Source organism: Lynx canadensis, chromosome B3 (assembly GCF_007474595.2).
Source record: "Lynx canadensis isolate LIC74 chromosome B3, mLynCan4.pri.v2, whole genome shotgun sequence".
Lineage (NCBI taxonomy): Eukaryota > Metazoa > Chordata > Mammalia > Carnivora > Felidae > Lynx > Lynx canadensis.
This window is the reverse complement of record NC_044308.2, coordinates 107552772-107574855: the sequence shown is the minus strand read 5'-3', so window position 1 is coordinate 107574855 and position 22084 is coordinate 107552772. Positions and strand designations below refer to the sequence as shown.

Genomic DNA, 22084 nt, shown 5'->3' with positions numbered 1-22084 from the left:
AAATTGCTGTGACTGCCTCTCACTTTTTTCTAAAAAAGGTTATAATATAAAGCAAGTAAGCAAATCAACATACTTAGAGTTGAGAAAATTAATGATTTATCTGTTACCAGATGCAAGAATCCTTTCTAGGAGATTCTTTTTCTAGAACATTTTTCTTTTAATTTCTTGTTCAGCTTTTCAAATATTTGAAGCTAATGAGGAGTCTAGCTCACCATTCCTTTTTCTCTTTTTCTTGATAAATATATATAGAATATTAAAAAGTATTTGGACATAGCTCATACAAATAATATTCAGCTCTGTTCAGTTCAGCAAAGGTCTATCATGCCCCAGGTATTGTGCTAGGTTCTAGGAATACAAAAAGAAATGAGAGATAGTCCTCGCCCTAGGAGATTATAATATAGTAAGGGAGGGATACCTGAGTGACTCAGTTGGTTAACCGTCTGACTGCAGCTCAGGGCATGATCTTGAGGTTCATGAGTTCGAGCCCCATGTTGGGCTCTGTGCTGACAGCTCCGAGCCTGGAGCCTGTTTCAGATTCTGTGTCTCCCTCTCTCTCTGTTCCTCCCCTGCTCACACTGTCTCCCTCTCTCTCAAAAATAAAGATTATATATACACACACACACACACACACACACACACACACACACACACACACACACATATAGTAAGGGAGAAAAGCATACACAGAAATAACTTCATATCTAATAACAAGTGCTAAAATATATCATGTACAATAATAGTTAGATACAAGATTAGAGAACAAGGAAAGGATCAAAATGAAGGATACCAAGAATATAACAGCAGGCATTTTGGCAGGGTCACAAATTTAGATCCAAATTCCTGGATTGAAAATTCTACATAAAATGCAAACAATAGTTCGACCTAATCTAAACAAAATGTGATGGTTCTTAGTAATCAGACAGAATAATGAGGGACAGAAAATATTCCATTTTGGATTGAAATGTTTAATACATTTAGTCAGTAACTGTCTATAATTAACAGTAACTTTCATTTCTACATGGTTCTCAATATTGGGATTTTTTCTTTAAGTTTATTTATTTATTTTGAGAGAGAGAGACAGTGTGAGTGCGGGAGGGTCAGAAAGAGAGAGGGACAGAGAGAATCCCAAGCAGGCTCCAAGCTGTCAGGGCAGAGCCTGACATAAGGTTTGAACTCCCAAACCGTGATGTCATGACCTAAGCCAAAACCAAGAGTCAGATACTTAACCAATTGAGCCAGCCAGGCACCCCAATTATTGGGGTCTTTTTTAATGAAAACAAGATACAAGGTAAATGTGAGAATGGTTCTTATTTGTTTCAGGTTTGTTTGTTTTTTAAACTACCTTGTCATTTTAAATTCCTTGGTTGTAAGATGATATTGCTTGTCTACCCCGGATTGTTCACAGCCCAAGAAACATCACTCCCTCTGAAGCAGTATCTGCCAATGGGGCAATTAGGACAAAAGTAGAGGGGAAATAGTTTAGAATCATCTGAAGAGTTTTCCAAATTGTGTCTTACAACTATCACAACTAACAGAAAGTCAATGGTTTAGAGGTGTGCTGCAGACCCAATAACAAGAATTTAAATTAAGGGTTTACCTGAAACTAAATTTAGAAGCTATTGTCCCCTAAGGCCTGCAAATAAAAAGGATCTAAAAGAGACAGAGAGAGAGTAATGAGGACAACACTGAGGGTTTCTGAAGATACCTATGTATGCAGAGATTCAGGCTCCCAGCTAGACCCATAGTCGAGCAATAACCAAAATGAAGAAATCATTTCCATCGCATTTATGCATAAGCAGTTCACTTTCAGTTGCTTACCTCCAATATTCTGAATTATGATGGTGCCCGCTACCACCATCTACGAAAGAACAAATATATTCAGAAGATGAAAGAAATAATAGAAAAGGATCAGTATTTTATTAAACAGATGTAGAGGTTGAGTGAAGAGAAACCGAAAAGAATACATTTTGTCAGCCATTTGTAATACATAAAACGAATTATCATCACATAAAAAGCCTGTCTTTAATAGTTCCACGGTTACTATAAAGAATGCTTTTGAAAATTTTCTTGGCAGTCATTTTCAAACAGTTAAAAGTGTTAAAGAGCTAGCAATTGGTGGTTATCAAAGTACCAAAAAATTGAAATTAAATCTATCTGGTCTCCTTCTCCCCTTTTCACTGCTTTAGTAGGTAGAACGTGACATTGCTTTAAGAGGTAGACTGCGACAGCTTGAGGTGTGCTGGGCCGATGCTGTTTTGCATAAAAGGAAATGATTTAGTCTTCTGAGTGTGTCGGCTTGGCATACACCAAGGCCTGGGACATCCTGTCCCAGAAAAAGTCTAGAGCAGAAAACTCTAGAGCCCACACATCCCAGACCTGAAATTTTAAGCAAACTATTTCAAACTCACTAATATAGAGCGGGCTCAGTGTAAGACAACAGAAGGTTGTGAAGACCATAGTCTATCGGAGAACTCCTCCCCTTTCAAAATGGGGCAACTACTACTGAGCTCTGGCCAGTTGTTGGCATGTGAGAAAGTGAATCCGATGTAGCTAGATCTTCTCCATTCCCTTAATTTTTCAAGGAAAGTCAGAAACTGAATTCTTTCAAAATTTCGTAACTCTTAGCGGGCAATTAGTTACACATAAAAAAAACTTAAGCCAAACAAAATATGCCTAAGGACTAAGTTCAGCTTGTAGGGCTTGATGGCTTGTGATTCTGATGAGATTCCTGGGGAACTCTAGACATTTTATCTCTTCTTAGTAATCAGATGTACTCAGAGCAAATGATGAAACATTCTGCTTCCACTTGGGCCTTTCAATCACATGAATTTTGGTGGATCCGTACCCCCAGTGTATGCTCAGAGTGGACTAGCTATGTAGGATAACTCAGTTCATGGACTGGGAGCAGATCACCTTTCAGACTCACCTCTACTAGAAATTCCAACAGTGGCACAGCATTTGCCTATCCTGGAAACCCTAGAGGACTTGGGGTTCGCAGAGCAGGATTAATGAGAGGTGTCTTTGAAGATGTAGTAGTTGCCACTCTAACATGTCCACAAGAAAGTTTGTGTATCAACCCATTTAAAAATTACAAAACCTCACAGTTATTTGTGAAAAGGCTATTTTGAACTTTTGCACACTATTTTTCATATGCAATTTGTATCTATTGCCAGTCATACATGAAATTTGGATTTCTACTAATATATTTCAAAAAAAGAATATCAACTTATTCATGATTATGTTTCCATTTTTGGCTGCATTTAAGCACTTAAGATCTAGAAAGTCAGTATGTCTGTCTACCTATGTAGGTCTTCATAGCCTACTAGTATACCAGTATAGTGCATGGCAGATGGTATTGACCTGATAAATATTTGTTTGGTGAGCATATAAATGGATTTATAGACAATTTTGAAAATCTTTCTTAAAAAGTCCAAAAAACTTAAAAATATTTAATTCTCAGAGCAATGTTATCTTATGTCATATCCATATCTGTATCATGTCTGGAAAGAAGGAAATAGGAAAGTTTGAACCCAATTGTGGAGGTGGAGAGGAAATATAAAAAAAGCAAACAAACAACAACTCCTCATTTAGAGAATCTTCTATGTACCTGCCTACTAAGGACTGAGTGCATACATAATGATAATGCAACTATCTAGAGTTTTAGGAAAAGGGGACTCCCAATAGTCCATGCTTTTTTAGACTCTGCTGCTATTCAAGGAATGCAGGAAATACTAGAGTGAAATAACAGTGATAATGCTTAGAGTCATATTTATAGATCATATTAAATTAATAAGAGTTTTCTTATATAAATAACATTTTCTTCTCGCTTGGTTAAAGTGTATGCAGGAAACTGACCATGACTATACCAAACATCCCGACCTTTAGGAAAGAGAAACCGGTACTAGGATGATTAACAAAACCCTTTACCTGCAAGTAACATACTCTTCATTTTGTTCAAGTTGCAGGTTGTTAAGACACGGTCCAAACTATGAGGCTACATAGCATGATTTAGATATTCCCTTTTGTATGTTAAGAACAAAGTTAATGTGAATGTAAATCCAGGGTTGTTTCCCCTGTTACATAGCTAGATCTTTTTCCTCCCATTTTCACTTCTTAGAAGTGGGTTTGGCCATCTACAGATACTGTATCCTTTACGATTACAAACAAAATAAACAAACAAAAAACATAAACAACAGATTGACAATGGAAAGAAAAAGTCCTATTTGCAACCCACATGAAAATGGGTTTTCGAAGTACGATAGATCTTCAGAAATAAAGTACTACAGAACTAACAAAAATATTTAACTCCTGATTATCTGTGAAGAAGACATTGTTTTCTCTACCTATCAGTTTAGTTTAATATGCCTATCACAAGTCAATGCCCAATTAATATTGCTGTTATTTCTATTCTGAGGAAGAAGAGCAGTTGATTTAGAGTCTGAAGTTCTACAACGTAATACTAGCTTTAAGTAACTGTGGGCAAATAGGCCCCTTCATTTCTCTGGGCCTTAATTTCCTCACCTATAAAAGAGGGAATAGCTATATAATCTTTTAGCATTGTTCAGCTTATAAATGATATAATCTAATGATTAGTTTTATAGTCATGCTATAATCTTAATTCTATGCTTCTTTTTTTCCCTATGTTTATGAAGATTAGTTAATGTTGCCAAAATTAATTTTAAAAAACTTAAAACAGGTCATTGTTACAATTTTAAAATTATTCACATCACCCCTCTCCTTCATTAGGGTGAAAAATAGATTTAAGTGTTAAATTTATTGATTCCAGAAGCACATAGAGATTCCTTCTCTCTCTCTTCCTGTTCCCACCATTCTGTCTTCCTTCATTTCCTTTCATTCCTCTGAATTTCTTTCTCTTGGATATATTTGTCTCTTTTAATCAGAAATGGAAGGGAAAAAATGCCTGTATAGATTTTGGAGACAGTAAAGAAAAAAAAATTACCTTTCCAGGTAATCCAAATGCAAAGAGTCCAAGATCTTCATAAGATGTCACAGCTGTGAAGAGACATTATAATTTTTTACTTTTACACGAAACTATTTGTGTGCCAAGTTTTAAAGGGAAGGAAGGAAGCTATTCCACTACTACCTTATAGCTACTGGATGGTCACACTAAATTTAAAGCAGAAGTAACCACTTCTGAGGGACTTTTGACAACTTACGGTCTCTAAGGATGGAGTCTTCTTAAAATAAGTAGAACTTAGCAAATCCCAAGGTTATCTGACCACCTCCAAGGCTGCATTAGTTCAAACACACTAATTACTCAAGAAGAACCCCACTTCTCTGAGGGGCACCTGGGTGACTTGGTGGATTAAGCGTCTGACTTCGGCTCAGGTCATGATCTCGCAGTTTGGGATTCGAGCCCCATGTTGGGCTCTGTGCTGTCAGCGCAGAGCCTGCTTCGGATCCTCTGTCTCCTTCTCTCTCTGCTCCATCCCTGCTTTTTTTCTCTCTCTCAAAAATAAACATTAAAAAAAGAGAAGAACCTCTCTTTTCCCTACACACTATTTGCATACTACACTAACCAAGAGTAGGTTTTCATTGGCAATCATTTCTGAAAACTGCATATGTAAATAAGGTTAGATAAAGTATGAAAGTTCTATCATACTTTCCGAGACCTTCAACTTTTTCTTACCCATCATTAGTAGGGCATACACTTTCTCTTTTCATCATAAAAGGGTATAAAGGGTATAAAATTACATTTTCAGTCCACACGTTCAAGAAATGTGGTCACAGAAAAGATGAAAATTAAACGGCTCAAAAAAGAACCAAATTTGTCCTTAGCCTATATAGTTTCATGTTCTAACTAATGACACCACCAGTAAAAATAAGAGAAGTAAAAACATTTGTGTAATCCTATAGTTTGAAAAGTGCTTAATTCTATAGTGCCTACACTAAAAAGAAGCAGACTGGCAGATAGTTAAGTCTTGGTACAGCAACATCTCCTATTGAGTCAAAGACATGGTTCAGCATTTTTTTTTTTTTTTTTTTGAAGTATATTTACTTTGAGAGAGACAACATGAGCTGGGGAGGCACAGAGAAAGAGGGAGAGAGGATCCCAGGCAGGATCCACACTGTCAGCGCAGAGCCTCACAAGGGGCTTGATCTCACAAACCGTGAGATTATGACCCGAGCTATAATCAAGAGTCGGACTTAACCAAATGAGGCACCCAGGTGCCCGGGCTCATCATTTCTTAAACCAAGTTTTAATATATTCTCTCAAGACACACGCGAGTCTTCTTTCAATTGTCACTAACAAAAAGTTCCGCTGTACTTTTTATACACAAAGACCACCAGGTGTGTAAGGTTAAGTGTTTTAAAAACCATGTATGACTTTTACATGTTATGACTACAAAATCAGAAAGAAAATAAAAGTGTTGAAAAAATAAGTTGTACTGATTAAGAACAAAAACTTAAACATTTTTAATTGCAAAATTAAAATTTTTAATTTTAATCTATTATCAGAGTTGATCAAAGAATTTAGAAACTTTTTAGATGTCACAGCTGTTTTTTTTTACATCTATTTTCAGACTGCTAAACACAGTGAACAAAGAATTTAGTTTTGAACTTAGGATATATAATGTGTATAAGTAGGAACTTTTATGCTTTCACAATGAAAGACTCCTACAATAATCTCACATGGGTAGATTTTGGATATATGTTAGAACATAAAAATTAAAAAGCAGAGTTACAAAACTAAGAACTGGAAAATTTTCCTCCTATGTGAAATGCCAAAATTCTTTTTTCCATATAAACATATTCTAAAGGGTATCGCATCACAAAAATTAATAATTATTTTTATCAATAAATCTTTACTAGTTTGTTTTAATTTTCCTAAACAAATTATTAAAATATTTATAATGTTATATAGGGTTATTCCTTAAATTTAACATTCCAAAGTCTAGGTGTATATATATTAAACCAGAAAAACTATCTAAATGTTAGCTTCTATCTAATTTGACATTGAGAAGGTAATTTGGTTCAATATTATGTATATGTAAACCAAGTCTCCAGAAGGGCTCTGATCTCTCACTGAAGCATGAGATTAAAGGAACATCGTTGTTCAATTTCAGCACCCTTCTTTTATGTTATAGTTAAAATTATCCGTTCTTTCTTAAGAAAAACTTCCCTTCTAAGAATTTAAAGTAAAGAGGCTTTTCAGTGTCACAAATGGGAATATATTGAATAATTTGCTTTTAGAGTGACCTATGTAGAGTTTCTCGGTCAATGAGCAAGTTATCAAGATGATACTGATCGAAAAGTTTAAGGTTTGTTTCACTTTTGAACAGCGGAAAACAAGTATAGGTTGCATATTTAGTAAACATGAAAAGCAAGTAACTTTCTCATAAGCAAAAGTTGTAACACTGTAAGATTCCAAAAAGAATTTGTATTTTAATTACCTAAATAAATTAAACACTTATTCTTAATTTTTATATTACAACACAACCTTTATTATTACAGAAAATATAATCAAACTAATAGCTCAATAAAGATAAATGTAATCGCAACCTCTGACAGTAGTGGCATACATTTTAGCAATCTCAAACTTGCTCTCTGTTACTTTCTAGTTTTACAAAAATATGTCTAAATACAGCAAACTCCCAAATTCAGAGTGAAAAACATTGAGATGTCTAAATGGAAACTGAGTACAATGTTCAAATCCTCACTCTATCTTTCAGATCAGCATGTCTGGCTAGCCATTCGGTTTTGTCACTGTCATCATACTTCTTTTATGTTGCAAAAATTAGAAGCATTTTCCCATGTCTAAGACATCACGGATATGAATAATGGCTTCTGGCTTAACATTGAGGCTTTACGAAAATATGTACACAGTCAGCCAAGTGCTTTATCTCTACATATTCTCTTTTTGATGGTTTTCTGGATCATCTCAACTGATAAACCAAAACAACCCTAGTGAAATATTTTTAAAGTTCTGTTCCGGCATTTGGGCAGTTAAGATGCTGGTTACAGTGTAAACTGGTGTGACCTTGGGAATGCAGTTTGAACAATGGACCTTTAAAATATAACATTGGACCCCTTGGAGTTTTTGCATCTTAGGAAACAACCCTAAAATAAGACAAAACATTATATGCAAGGTTTACACTGAAAAAAAAAAAATGACCTAAATGTTCAACGATGGTAAGTGGTTAAATTATAGTTAACCTGATAGAGTAATATGTAGCCATTAAAAACTATGTTTATAACATGAAAAATGTCAATATTGACTGAAACAATTGGATTAGAATATGATCTATAAAGTAAAAAACATAAAAAGAAGGGAATGAATTATAAACTGGTAACAATGATTGTGTAGTCTTCTTTATCTTACTGTTTTGGGTAGGAATTCAAATATTCTACAATGACTGTAATGGAGTGGTGGAATTTTAAAAACCATACCCCCCACCCCCCCAAATAGTTTCATTTTCTCCACTAAATATCTGATAAGGTTTATTTAAGCTGCAACTTTTAATTTCTCTGGTGTTTAGTAATTTAATTATTACCATTTGGTCTACCAATAAGGTACATTTTTCTGCTCTTTCATATGATCGATGTTTTAATATCTTATTTATAAAGTGAAAATGTTTTAAGAGATATCAAAATAAGATGTGGTAATGACCAGTCACATTAGTAGCATATTCTACAAAATAGGAATAACATTAATTATGAAAATTATAAAATTAATTCAGTCTTTTACAGGAAACCATATAAGCAGTACTTGGCACAATCCTCCTTAAGTAAATAACTGAAAGCAGTCATTAGCAATCTATTTTAGGAAATTATTTTTTGATATTAAAGAAATCAATGCTATGTTTTGAGGAGGCAGAAAGGCTGTAAATCTTAACAAGTAAATTGGGGGAAAATTTCTTCTTTAATGTACCATCAAGGCACACTTTAGTGCTATTTTGGCTAGACCAAGAGTTTGGCCTCCACACGAATCATTTGGAAAGCTGCTTCCCATAAAGTCATGGAATATTTCCAGCTAGTTACTCCAGTGTTCTGTCTGCTTTGCATTTTTTCCTCAATGAAATAGGACAATTAATAAACTCTGGTTACAGTACAAAGCCCAAGTTTCAGCAGCAGCAATATTATCTTTGGATCTGGATTGAGGGACATGAGTTATTCAAATACAGTTCAACTTTCAGAAACTTGGCCATTTGCAATGCACTTATTATTTTGAAATTCTTTTCTTTCTTGTGCTTTCCATCATTTTCCTCTTGCCTTTTTCTCCCTAATAGTGTTGTGCAGGTCATTCATTTACTGAGTGTCTACTATGCAACTGTATCACTAGTTCTTTTTTTTTTTTAAGTTTATTTATCTTTGAAAGAGAGAGAGAATGAGGGAGGGCATGGGTGCACCAGGGAGTGGGGGAGGGGCAGAGAGAAGGAGAAAGAGAGCCTCCCAAGCAGGCTCTGCACTGTCAACACAGAGTCCAATGCGGGGCTCCACCTCATGAACCTTGAGATTATGACCTGAGCTGAAATCAAGAGTTGGCAGCTTAACCAACTGAGCCACCTAGGTACCCCTGTATCACTACTTCTGACTTTTTCAATATGTAATTAAATGTCAATTTACCCACTAAATGTGGCATGATTCCAGAGAACTCAATGCAGAAAAAGCAAACAGGATGTTAGAATACTAGAAACATTCTCCTTTCAAATGGCACAGAGGTTGTGATATTGCATGTGTAGAGAAAGTTCTAGGGCTCCAATATACTGCTTGGCCCTGCTGTGAACATTAACACAGTCTTATCCTATAAATGCTATTCATTAGTTTTCAACTTTTAGACTTATCTTACAGATAAAGCATGAATGCCTTACGTGTGATTACAAAACAGAAAGGAAATACTATCAACCTTGACAATACAAAGGTGTAGCAGGGAAATATGGAAAGTATGAAATAGGAGATGACAGGTGAGAGAAAGGACACCGCGCTAATATATAACATGGCAGAGAGTCAAGGGACACTATCTAAACTCCATGGAACAAAAATAAAAATTTAAATGTATTATTCAGAGTTACAAAATAATCAGTGCACCATAGGTGAGGTATAATACCTACAGGAATTTCATTTCAGATAGTAAAAGGGAGCATTTAGAATTTTTTTTTCAAGGAAGGTGTTGCAATGGACAGTTGTAAGAATCGTTGCTCTAAAGGGTTTAAGAAAAAAAATGGGGAGCACAAAGGAGACATTTACCCCTCATTTATATCCTCATCATTGCTAAGAATTAAAATCCTCATAAAAGCACTATAACCTGACTTTAGGAAGAGGAAGTTAGGAGACTCTGTTCTCTTTCCCAGTGGGCTCTAGGAGGGACCAAAATTCTCTTTGGAGGCAATAAGAAGTGAATCCCAGGATCTTCCTGGACTCTTTTCAACCACCTCAGTTGCTTCTTACTGGCTCAGCAAAAACTCCAAATTCTTTAGGGTGTGACACTTGTCTATCTGTTCTCTTTTGTACCTCATGCACAAGTAATAGTAAACTATTTTTGGTATCTTGAATAAAATATGTAGTATGTACCTTTGTATATGAAATATTCTCTCTTGCCTTGTCTCCTAGTCAAATTTCAGTTCAGTCCTTCAGGAATATTTAGTAACCCTCAACACCCAACCCAGACAAGACAAATCACTCCCTCCTCTGAGCTCTTACTGTATCTAGTCCATATTTATTTATTTTTCTTATTTTGAGAGAAAACAAGCATGAGCAGGGTAGGGAGCAGAGGGGGAGGGGAGAGAACGTTAGAGAGGGAGAGGGAGAGAGAGGGTGTGGAAAGAAAGGGAGAGAGAGGGAGGGAGAGGGAAAGAGAGAGAGAATAAATGATTCTTAAGCAGGTTCCACACTCAGTATGAGGCCCCATGCAGGGCTCAATCCCAATGACCCTGGGATCATAACCTGAGCCGAAATCAAGAGTTGGTTGCTCTGATGAATAAGCCATTGTGTTGTTCAAGGGTCAAATGTTCTTCAAAGTCCACCTATCCAAATCTGAACTCATTTTTACTTTGAATCAATGCCTCCTGCTGTGTTCTCACCTCCATTTAAGGACACTATCATTATCCAGTGGCTCATAACAGAAATCTGGGAGATATCCTTAGACATCTCCTTCTCTCTTACTATTCACATTCAGACATCAACTTCTCTTGATTTTAACTCCCTTAATCTCCACAATTTCCTAATCCATTTCTTTCTTTTATTTCTCTTGTTAATACTTTGTTTCAATATTCTGGTATTTGATTCCTAGACTTTTGTGACAACCAGGCTTGACTGCTGACCTACTCAGGTACTGTTAGTGTAAATTAGAGCCATACAGACAAATGAGAAAGGGATTCTTTTAAGGGGAAAAAGAAGAAAAAGAGAAAGAGAAAGAGAAAGAGAAAGAGAAAGAGAAAGAGAAAGAGAAAGAGAAAGAGAAAGAGAAAGAGAAAGAGAAAGAAAAAGGGTTTCCATCATGTTTATAATCCTGAAGGCAAGCACGGCCTGGAAAGCTGACAGTGCCTTTGTGAAAAAAGCTACTCCAATCTGGAGGTAGCTCTTAGATCAGCTGCTCAGTTGTCCTGAGAATTCCCTTTACTTCTCTTCTGTGCTAAATTCCCTATTTCTTTGATAGTACATAACTTTGGTAAACGGCAAACTCCATTGCTAATTAAGTACAAGTGCACAGGAGTCTTTGCATGTATGAAAATGTTATTATTCTACCCTTGCACTTAAATGATAGTTTTGCTGGGTATAGAATTCTATACTGAAATAATTTCCTTTCAAATTTTGAAGGTATTGTTTTATAGTCTTCTTATTTATAGTGTCTCCTGCAAAGCTATTTGCTATTACAGTCTTGATTCATTGTATGGAAATTTATTTGTTTCTCCTCTCTGAAAGCTTTTAGGATATTTTCTGGGTTTCTGATTTTTCACAACGATGTGTGTTGGTATGAATTATTTTACAAGTATTATAATGGATACTTTCAATCTATGAACTAATTTCCTTCAGTTAAACAAACTTTCCTTGTATTATTCTGTTGATATTTTTCTACCATTATATTTTTTTTCTCTCTTTATGGAATTCCACTTATTTGCATGTTGAACCTCTGGGACTGATCCTCTATTTTCCTATCTTTTCTCTCCCATTTTCAAGTTCCTTGTCTTCCTCTCATCCCCCTGCCTGAAGAATTTCCTTAGCTCTTTCAACTCAAATAATAAATTACTTTTAAATTTAATTTTTAATTTCTGGGACTCTTGTATTTTCTGATTATACCCTTTAAATAACTCCCTGTCCTTGTTTCAAGAATGCATTATCTCCTTTTAGTTCTTTAGAGCTATTAAATATAGTATTTTTAAATTTTCATCTGGTCTCTGTATTATGTTTCCTCTTTTCCTCTGAGTTTGTTACTTAATTTTTTTAAATAAACTTTATTTTTAAGAACAGTTTTAAGTTCACAGCAAAATTGAGCAGAAACTATGGGGAGTTCCCACATCCGCCCTAACCCCAGACATGCCCAACTTCCACCACCACCAACATTCCCCACTAGAGTGGTACATTTGTTACAACTGATGAGTCTACACTGACACGTCATTACCCAAAGTCCATAGAGTTTACTTTTGGTGTTGTACATTCTATGGGTTTTGACAAGTAAATAATGACATGTATCCTTTACTATAGTGTAATACGATAGTTTCACTGCCCCCAACATTCCCTGTGCTCTACCTATTCATTTCTCCTTCTCTTCTAGCCCCTGGCAACTACTGGACTTTTCACTGTCTCCATAGTTCTATCTTTTCTAGAATATCATATCATTGGCCATTTTTTAAAAACTAGGCTCCACACTCAACATGGGGCTTGAACTCATAAGCTCAAGATCAAGAGTTGCATGGTCTACCAACTGAGCCATTCAGGTGTTCCAAGAACGTCAAATAGAGGGAATTGTATAGGATGTAGCCTTTTCAGATTGGCTACTTTCACTTAGCAGTATGCATCAAAGGTTCCTCCATATCTTTTCATTGCCTGATAGTTCATTCCTTTTTAGCACTGAATAACATTTCATTGAATGGACCACACAATCCATTCATGTACTGAAGGACAACTTGGTTACTTCTAAGTTCTGGCTATTATGAATAAAACTGCTATAAACATCATGTGCAGGTTTTTGTGTCAACATAAGTTTTCAATTCATTTAGGTATATACCAAGTGGTACAATTACCGGATCAAATGGTGGCCTCGACACCTTTTCATCATGGTCTTCATATGTTGTGTCAATATTTTACCTTCAAATGTATAGAATGGATACTTCCTCACATTTGGAGCTTCCATTTGGTGTATGAAGGGAAAAAATGAGTTCACCATAACTCTAAGACTTTTGGCCTAAGCAACTAGAAAGAAGATGCTATCATCTACTTAGATGAGAAAACAGTGGAAGGTATAGATTGGCATTTGCAAAAACAGACAGTTTGGTCAATTTGAGACATATAGTAGTATCCAAGTGGAGATGTCATGGAGGCAGTTGTATAGGAGACTGAAATTCAGGGGAAGAGATCCAGGCTAAGAATATAAATTTTAGGGTCACCATGAGCCCTAGAGTGAGCTCAAAAGAAAAGAGATCATGGGTGCCTGGATGGCTCAGTTGGTTAAGCGTCTGACTTAGGCTCACGTCATGATCTCTTGGTCCGTGAGTTCAAGCCCCGCGTCAGGATCTGTGTTGACAGCTCAGAGCCTGGAGCCTGCTTCAGATTCTGGGTCTCCCTCTCTCTCTGCCCTTCACCTGCTCATGCTCTGTCTCTCTCTCTCTCTCTCTCTCTCTCTCTCTCAAAAATAAATAAACATTAAAAAAAAGAGGAAGAAGAAAAGAAAAGAGATCAGAGGAATAGTCCTGGGGTACTCCAATGTTTAGAAGATAGAGAGATGAAGATTCAGCATAAAGAAAGAGAAGTATTCAGTGAAACAGGAAGAAAACCATTAGAGTGTAAATAAGTGTTACACACAGGATAGAACAACTGTGTCAAATGCTGCTGAATAGTCAACTGAGGTCAGCAATGACAACTGACTGCTGGATTTAGCAACTAACTGTAAGTCACTGGTACGATAATTTCAGTGGAATGATAGAGGAAAGCATAACTAGAGTGGGTTCAAAAGAGAACAAGAGGAAGAGGAACTATCTGGTATAAATAAGTCTTTTGAGGAGTTTTGCTATGAAGTCATGGAGCATACTGAAGGATGTGGAGTCGTTCTTAACATGGAAGAAATTATAGATTCTTTGTAGCCTGATAGGAAGAAAACAAAGGAACAAAGATGATAAAAGAGAGGAGATGGGGGAGAGTGGCTGGAATGATGCACGTGAGAGCAGACGAAATCACAGCATAAGTAGGGAAGCTGGTCTTAGATAGGAACACCAAGAGTTTATCCAAGGTAACAGAGCATATGGCACAAATGAAGATAGAAAGGTGTAAGTAGTGGCAAGAGCTTATGATTCCTTCTACTTTCTCAGTGAAGTAGAAAGTGAGGATATCCACTAAGAATGTAATCAATGAGAATGTGGTGAAGGTTTGAGAGAAAGGAGAAGCTACGAAAACCTCATCTCTTAGACAGCAGAGTAAGCAAGTGAATGAACTGAAGATAAGGATTGCGTAATAGCATCGTAGGTCCACCAGACACTGAATTATAGTGATATCAATCTGCATGGCTGTGTTTTTCTGCAGGAATATGCTACTGCACAGGTGCATGTGTGAAGTAGGCAGAACTGCATTTAACCATGGTTGGAGCTTTGCTAGAGGAGTAGGATGATAAAGGGGAGGAGCAAGGCAGTGATTGTAATAACATACCATGAAACTTCAATTAGACAAAGGGGCTATATGGACAGGAGAGTGAGAGACAGTACACAGGTAAGTCCTGGCATGCTAAGTTCTACAACTGTCATTCCTTCTTGCTTAGAGTGATATGGAGATCAGAGGAGGGGACCTATGGGTTTATTCCCTGAGCAGAGAAGTTTCCCCAAAGAATCACAATACGCCACTGTTTCTGAGGCAGAAGTGTGTACATCTTGCAATCTTCAAGGGTTCTGCATCAGTGAGAACTCATAATAAAAGCTAGCACTGACCAAGGACTTGGCATTTTATATACATTATTGTATTTCATTCTCACAATAATCCCAAAGGAAAGCATTATCATTATCATTTTACAGATAATAAACTAAGGCTACAGAGATTAAGGTACCTTATATGCTACCTCAGTTCCCCAAAAAAGTCTTCATAGACCTCAAACCCTATATATAATCCAAAACAGCAGAATTTCATGTGAAGAAATCCTTTACTTTTATAAAGATGAAAATTTCTCTTGCACTCCAGGCAAATAAATGAAGAATTTATTTTGTAAAGATTTATGACAGCCCTTTCTCTGACCAATGAATCTGATCTGAGCATAATACTCCTTAATGATGGTCCAAAACACTGAGAAGAAAATTTAGCTACATGTTATTCTCCAGTCTTTTATGTGTGTATGTGTGTATTAATAAAAAAAAAAAAAAAAAAAAAGCCTACCTCCATAGAGAATTTTACAACGACTGAAGGAATTCAATCAATGAAAGACAGGTGCATCAATGCATATGAAGAACCATGAAGAAGCTAGTTCATGGACCAAGTAAGCTACAAAAATGAAGGAAAAAAGAAAAGAGAGAAAGAAACAGGTTTTCAGTTTCATATGTCCTAAAGTTACAGAAAAGAACAACAGACAGTGTCAGAATTTTGAAGTTAAATATAGATGAAGTGAAGGAGAAAAAAAATCAGCAGTACTCAGAAATCTTCCTAAATTGAATATTATTTCCAAATAACTGAAATTAATAAAGTGTAATGAAGACATAATTGCCACAGTTGACTAACATATTACTCTTTCAGTAGAATCCATAACAAAAAAATAAAATAACCCTATTAAGATGTTAAAAACTAAAAAAATTAAAAACTAACAATTAGGTAAATAAATCTTTTCACACAGAGAAGAAAAATTTCAAAATAGGTCATTAAAATTCCAGTCAAGTTCAGCAGGATTTACAATGACACTTATTTAGTGCTATTATTTCTGAATTTGGGATGCTTTATGAATAACTTGTATTTTCAGATTAATATTGCATTTTCCTGGTCTTTTTATCTGTCTGCACCGTCCCCAATACCCTTGAAAGAAAGGCACACATTTGCAGGTTGGATGGCCAAAGGCACTGATACAAATTATAGCTGTGGAACTTAAACCAGTTTTGCAGAAGAATCACCTGGAGGACTTTTAAAAACATATTTCTAAGTCCCACTTCAGATTCTTGGACTTAGAAGCCCCGTGGTTTGTAAATCACTTACAAAAGGATCTGCAGATATGTCTGCTGCATAGATGGACGAAATAGAGTAGAGTTGTGGATTTAGGACTATGCTTGGAAGAGTCTTAAAATTCTCAAGAAATACCTTTGGGCTTCTCTCACCTGTTCCAGCCAGAATAATCCCACTGTCTATTTCATGTATCTATTCTGCTTCTTAAAGTCTGAAAACAACAAAACCTGATAGAGCACAGTGAATTCACTCACATAAGAATTAAACTTATGATGGGGCACCTGGGTGGCTCAGTAGGTTAAGTGTCTGACTCTTGGTTTCAGCTCAGGTCATGATCTTGCCATTTGTGGGTTCAAGCCCCATGCCGGGTTCTGTGCTGACAGCTCAGAGACTGGAGCCTGTTTCAGATTCTGTGTCTCCCTCTCTCTCTGCCCCTCCCCCATTAGCACTCTGTCTCTCTCTCTCAAAAATAAATAAACATTGGCACAAAAACAGACACACAGACCAATGGAATAGAATAGAAACCCCAGAACTAGACCCACAAACGTATGGCCAACTCATCTTTGACAAAGCAGGAAAGAACATCCAATGGAAAAAAGACAGCCTCTTTAACAAATGGTGCTGGGAGAACTGGACAGCAACATGCAGAAGGTTGAAACTAGACCACTTTCTCACACCATTTACAAAAATAAACTCAAAATGGATAAAGGACCTAAATGTGAGACAGGAAACCATCAAAACCTTAGAGGAGAAAGCAGGAAAAGATCTCTCTGACCTCAGCCGTAGCAATCTCTTACTCAACACATCCCCAAAGGCAAGGGAATTAAAAGCAAAAGTGAATTACTGGGACCTTATGAAGATAAAAAGCTTCTGCACAGCAAAGGAAACAACCAACAAAACTAAAAGGCAACCAACGGAATGGGAAAAGATATTTGCAAATGACATATCGGACAAAGGGCTAGTATCTAAAATCTATAAAGAGCTCACCAAACTCCACACCCGAAAAACAAATAACCCAGTGAAGAAATGGGCAGAAAACATGAATAGACACTTCTCTAAAGAAGACATCCAGATGGCCAACAGGCACATGAAAAGATGTTCAGCGTTGCTCCTTATCAGGGAAATACAAATCAAAACCACACTCAGGTATCACCTCACGCCAGTCAGAGTGGCCAAAATGAACAAATCAGGAGACTATAGATGCTGGAGAGGATGTGGAGAAACGGGAACCCTCTTGCACTGTTGGTGGGAATGCAAATTGGTGCAGCCGCTCTGGAAAGCAGTGTGGAGGTTCCTCAAAAAATTAAAAATAGACCTACCCTATGACCCAGCAATAGCACTGCTAGGAATTTATCCAAGGGATACAGGAGTACTGATGCATAGGGGCACTTGTACCCCAATGTTCATAGCAGCACTCTCAACAATAGCCAAATTATGGAAAGAGCCTAAATGTCCATCAACTGATGAATGGATAAAGAAATTGTGGTATATATACACAATGGAGTACTATGTGGCAATGAGAAAAAATGAAATATGGCCCTTTGTAGCAACGTAGATGGAACTGGAGAGTGTAATGCTAAGTGAAATAAGCCATACAGAGAAAGACAGATACCATATGGTTTCACTCTTATGTGGATCCTGAGAAACTTAACAGGAACCCATGGGGGAGGGGAAGGAAAAAAAAAAAAAAAAAAAGAGGTTAGAGTGGGAGAGAGCCAAAGCATAAGAGACTGTTAAAAACTGAGAACAAACTGAGGGTTGATGGGGGGTGGGAGGGAGGGGAGGGTGGGTGATGGGTATTGAGGAGGGCACCTTTTGGGATGAGCACTGGGTGTTGTATGGAAACCAATTTGTCAATAAATTTCATAAAAAAAAAAAAATAAAATAAAAAATAAATAAATAAATAAATAAATAAATAAACATTAAAAAAAAAAAAGAAGAAGAAGAATTAAACTCATGATCTGGCATCAAAACTGACCTAATCCAAACATAAAAGAGACTAGACAGATAAAAAGACCAGGATTGATGGATACAGAATATTTGTTAATGCCAAAAGAAAAGCCTTATTACAGCAGTTCTGTAATTCATATACTTTTACTTATTGCAACTGAAAAGAACTTAATACATGAATGAATTACAGTCCAAATGGAAAAATATTTATAAATATCTATTCTGTTTTAATTGCATATAAATCTGTCATTTTCAAAAAGACTATCTTATTCCAGACTTGCAACTGAAAATATACAACTATCTAAATAAATGCAAGGTTTAGTGACCTTGCCTCCTACGGAGACAGGAGTAGATCTAGAGAGGCGTTCTCCTTGGGGAAATAATCACCCTAAGAGAAAACAATCAGAATGAACACCTGTCCACTGCTTCCCCATAGTATAAGGTTTGGATCCTTTGAACACCTTTCAGGTGTCTCCCCTAATCTACCCTAACCTAGAAAACTATGCTGTGTGCTATACAGAAAGGGAGGTAAGTTTCTTCCTTCCATTCTGTCCTTGGATACTTCCCTAGGACTGGGAATCTTGGTCTTTTGAAATTCTCCATTTCAACCACCCTATCTAATAATAATGCATGTCTACTGGAAAGTAAATTTGAGACATTGAATCCTGTATGTGGTTCCCATCTCAAGGAGCTGCTTCAACAAATGACTCAAGAGTATTTTTACTCACCTGTCTGAATACACATACTTAGCAGGAGGTGAACTGAGTAGGAAGCCAGGAGAGCAACTATCAGCAGCAAGAAACTAAAATATAAAAGAGGACATGGTCAAACCCCACAAAAGTTTCTTTTCTGAGGTATCTCTTTAAAAAACCAATTTTTTTTTCACATTCAAATGTTCACAGGGATGATCTTAGAGTTGGATTGTGGCCACTAAAGAAAGAAAATATTATTCTGCATTTACCGAATTTTATTTAAATGAAAATATACTGCTTTTAAATTTAAAAAAATCAGAAAGAAACCAATTTTATTTGAAACAAAAACAAATTTCCTCCTTCGGCACTCTTGTCTGCTGACTGCTGGTTCAGCCATTCAGTGATCTTGCAATACTTCCCTTTTATAACTATTTCTTCCTATTTTAAATCCAAACAGAGGTTTTGGTTGTGGAATCTCATTGTCTTTTTTTTTTTTCCTTTTTTTCTTTTTTTAATGTTTGTTTATTTTGAGAGAGAGATAGAGTGTGAGTGGGGGAGGGGCAGAGAGAGAGGGAGACACAGACTCTGAAGCAGGCTCCAGGCTCTGAGCTGTCAGCACAGAGCCCGACGCGGGGCTCAGACCCACGAGCTAAGAGATCAAGACCAGAGCCGAAGTCGGATGCTCAACCGACTGAGCCACCCGGGTGCCCCGTCGTTGTCTTCTTTTTCCTTCCCTCTGTCTCTTCTCTTCCGAAGATTGTACCCCACCTTCATCTATAAAACTGAATTAAGACTGCATTTCCTAGCATTAAACACACACATCCACCAAACCAAACAAATGCAGTTAACACAGTTGATGTGTTCATGACACAATTTGAAAAGGTGCAGACGATGTAATAATTGGGATTCTTTTACTGAAAGTGGTAAAAGAGACAACATGCATAATTTCCTACTTATTTTCAGGAAGATACTAACAAACAGGCTTCTAGAAAGCTGGCTCTAGTGGAGTACCCCAAAAGTTACTTTTGGCCCACTTAATACTTGTTATTAAGTAGCAAAACTGAGAGGTACACTTGAAGCCTCACAAAATAACAGTCTGGTATCACTAAATGGCAAATGTGATATGCTTCAATGAGGGCATGTTCCGTGGTATACATCTGCATGTAAGACCCTGGAGTACAAGATGTGATTTTTTTCAAAGGGAACCCAAAATAAGTTCTACAATTATGTTTTGCCTAAGATGTCACATACAGTTTTGAAGTTTTAAAACTATGAATGTTTGTTAAGAAACAAGACAAACCAGAGAGAGAGAGAGAGAGAGAAATCAAAAATGGACTTTTTTTTTTTTTAATTTTTTTAACGTTTATTTATTTTTGAGACAGAGACAGAGCATGAACGGGGGAGGGGCAGAGAGAGAGGGAGACACAGAATCGGAGGCAGGCTCCAGGCTCTGAGCCATCAGCCCAGAGCCCGACGCGGGGCTCGAACTCACGGACCGTGAGATCATGACCTGAGCTGAAGTCGGAAGCTCAACCAACTGAGTCACCCAGGCGCCCCAAAAATGGACTCTTAATTATAGAGAACAAACTGTTACCAGAGTGGAGGCAGTAGGCGTTGGGTGAGACAGGTGATGGGGAAAAAGGAGTACATTTGTTGTGATGAGCACCGGGTGCCATAAAGGAAGTGTTGAATCACTGCAATATAGTGATAACATTGTATGTTAACTGGAAATAAAGTAAAAACTCAAAAAAGTATGAGGGGCACCTGGCTGTCTCAGTACAACATGCAACTCTTAATCTCGGGGGGGGGGGTTAGTTTAAGCCCTACTTAGGCGTGGATCCTACTTAAAAAAAATTTTTTTTATTTAAAAAAAATTATGGGGGTGCCTGGGTGGCTCAGTTGGTTAAGCGACCAACTTCAACTCAGGTCATGATTTCATGGTTTATGACTTCAAGCCCCGTGTCCGGCTCTGTGCTGACAGCTCAGAGCCTGGAGCCCACTTTGGATTCTGTATCTCCCTTTCTCTCTGCTCCTTCCCTGCTCATGCTCTCTCTCTCTCGCCTTCGAAAATAATAAACATTCAAAAAAAATTTTTTTAATAAAAAAATTATGAAAGTTTGTGCATATATCTCATTATAAAAGGAAGTTGGGTTACTTAAAAGCTGGTTCGCTTATCAAGAAATTCAAAATAAAAGCAGAAAATAAACCTAAATGAGACTCTATGCATTTTAAATTTCCTGGTAAAATGGGTCTGCTTCTACTGATAAACAAAACAAACTTGCTAAATGCTAAGGATTAGGCCTAGTTCTAAACGATTTCAGTTTAGCAGAGAAACTAACTTGCAAACATATCATTACAACATATTATAATAACAGAATGAATAGACAAGTACTATGGAAACACAGAAAAGCCAAGAATGTCTCCTATTTTGGGCCAACTGGCATATGAGTTGAGTCTAGATGAAAAGGAATAGGCACAGAACACATGCCTAGACTCAGGGAAATAAGACTACCTAACAGCTGGAGGACAGGAGATGATGGAGAGAAATGAAAACATTATGTGTTTTCCACTCACAAAACTGCTATTTGTAAGTAATCTGATAGCTGATAAACTTTAATTCACGTTGGCCAACGTGACACAACAACAGCCACTTCTTAATGTTATCATAAACAAGCATGGGTCAAGTTTCCATTTTTAAAAATTAGTCCCACTTTTGGATAAAAAATACAAATTATATAGCATCCCTCCAAACTACAGAGTAGCAATAATATATAAGTAGCAGGAAAATGCTAAACCTCCAGAAATGATTTAACTAGAAATTGTATAACGCCAGCTCTGGGGCCTCTTTGCTTCTCAGTGTACTATCAAAATGGGGGGGGGGGGAGGGGAGAAATAAAGGAAAAAACTCACCTAAATCCAAGGATGCCAGTATGAGCCATAACATAAGCTAAACCAAGGATGCCACTTCCCATGATGGCATTTGTCAAATTAAACACAGAAAAACCAAATGAAACACCTGGGGATCCCTGTCTGTAAAGTTCCTGCAAGCACACAAATTTAACAGTGTTAAGTGTTTAGATGAAGTTCAGATTTCATCAAGAAATGAATGACAAGTTATGGAGAACTCCTGCAATCCACAG

The 22084-nt window shown here is 36.8% G+C and overlaps 1 protein-coding gene across 2 annotated transcripts in view; it reads right to left on the bottom strand.

Annotated features, from left to right (window-relative positions):
- The window catches only part of SLC38A6 (solute carrier family 38 member 6), a 77636-nt gene that overhangs the window by 54314 nt on the left and 1238 nt on the right, over positions 1-22084 (bottom strand). For both annotated transcript variants that reach the window (XM_030319245.1, XM_030319246.1), the window contains exons 2-5: positions 21855-21985; positions 18981-19054; positions 4961-5013; positions 1819-1858 (exon numbers count right to left, since the gene is read on the bottom strand). In XM_030319245.1, coding sequence (XP_030175105.1) covers positions 1819-1858; positions 4961-5013; positions 18981-19054; positions 21855-21985 — 298 coding nt within the window. The remainder of the gene's footprint in view (positions 1-1818; positions 1859-4960; positions 5014-18980; positions 19055-21854; positions 21986-22084) is intronic.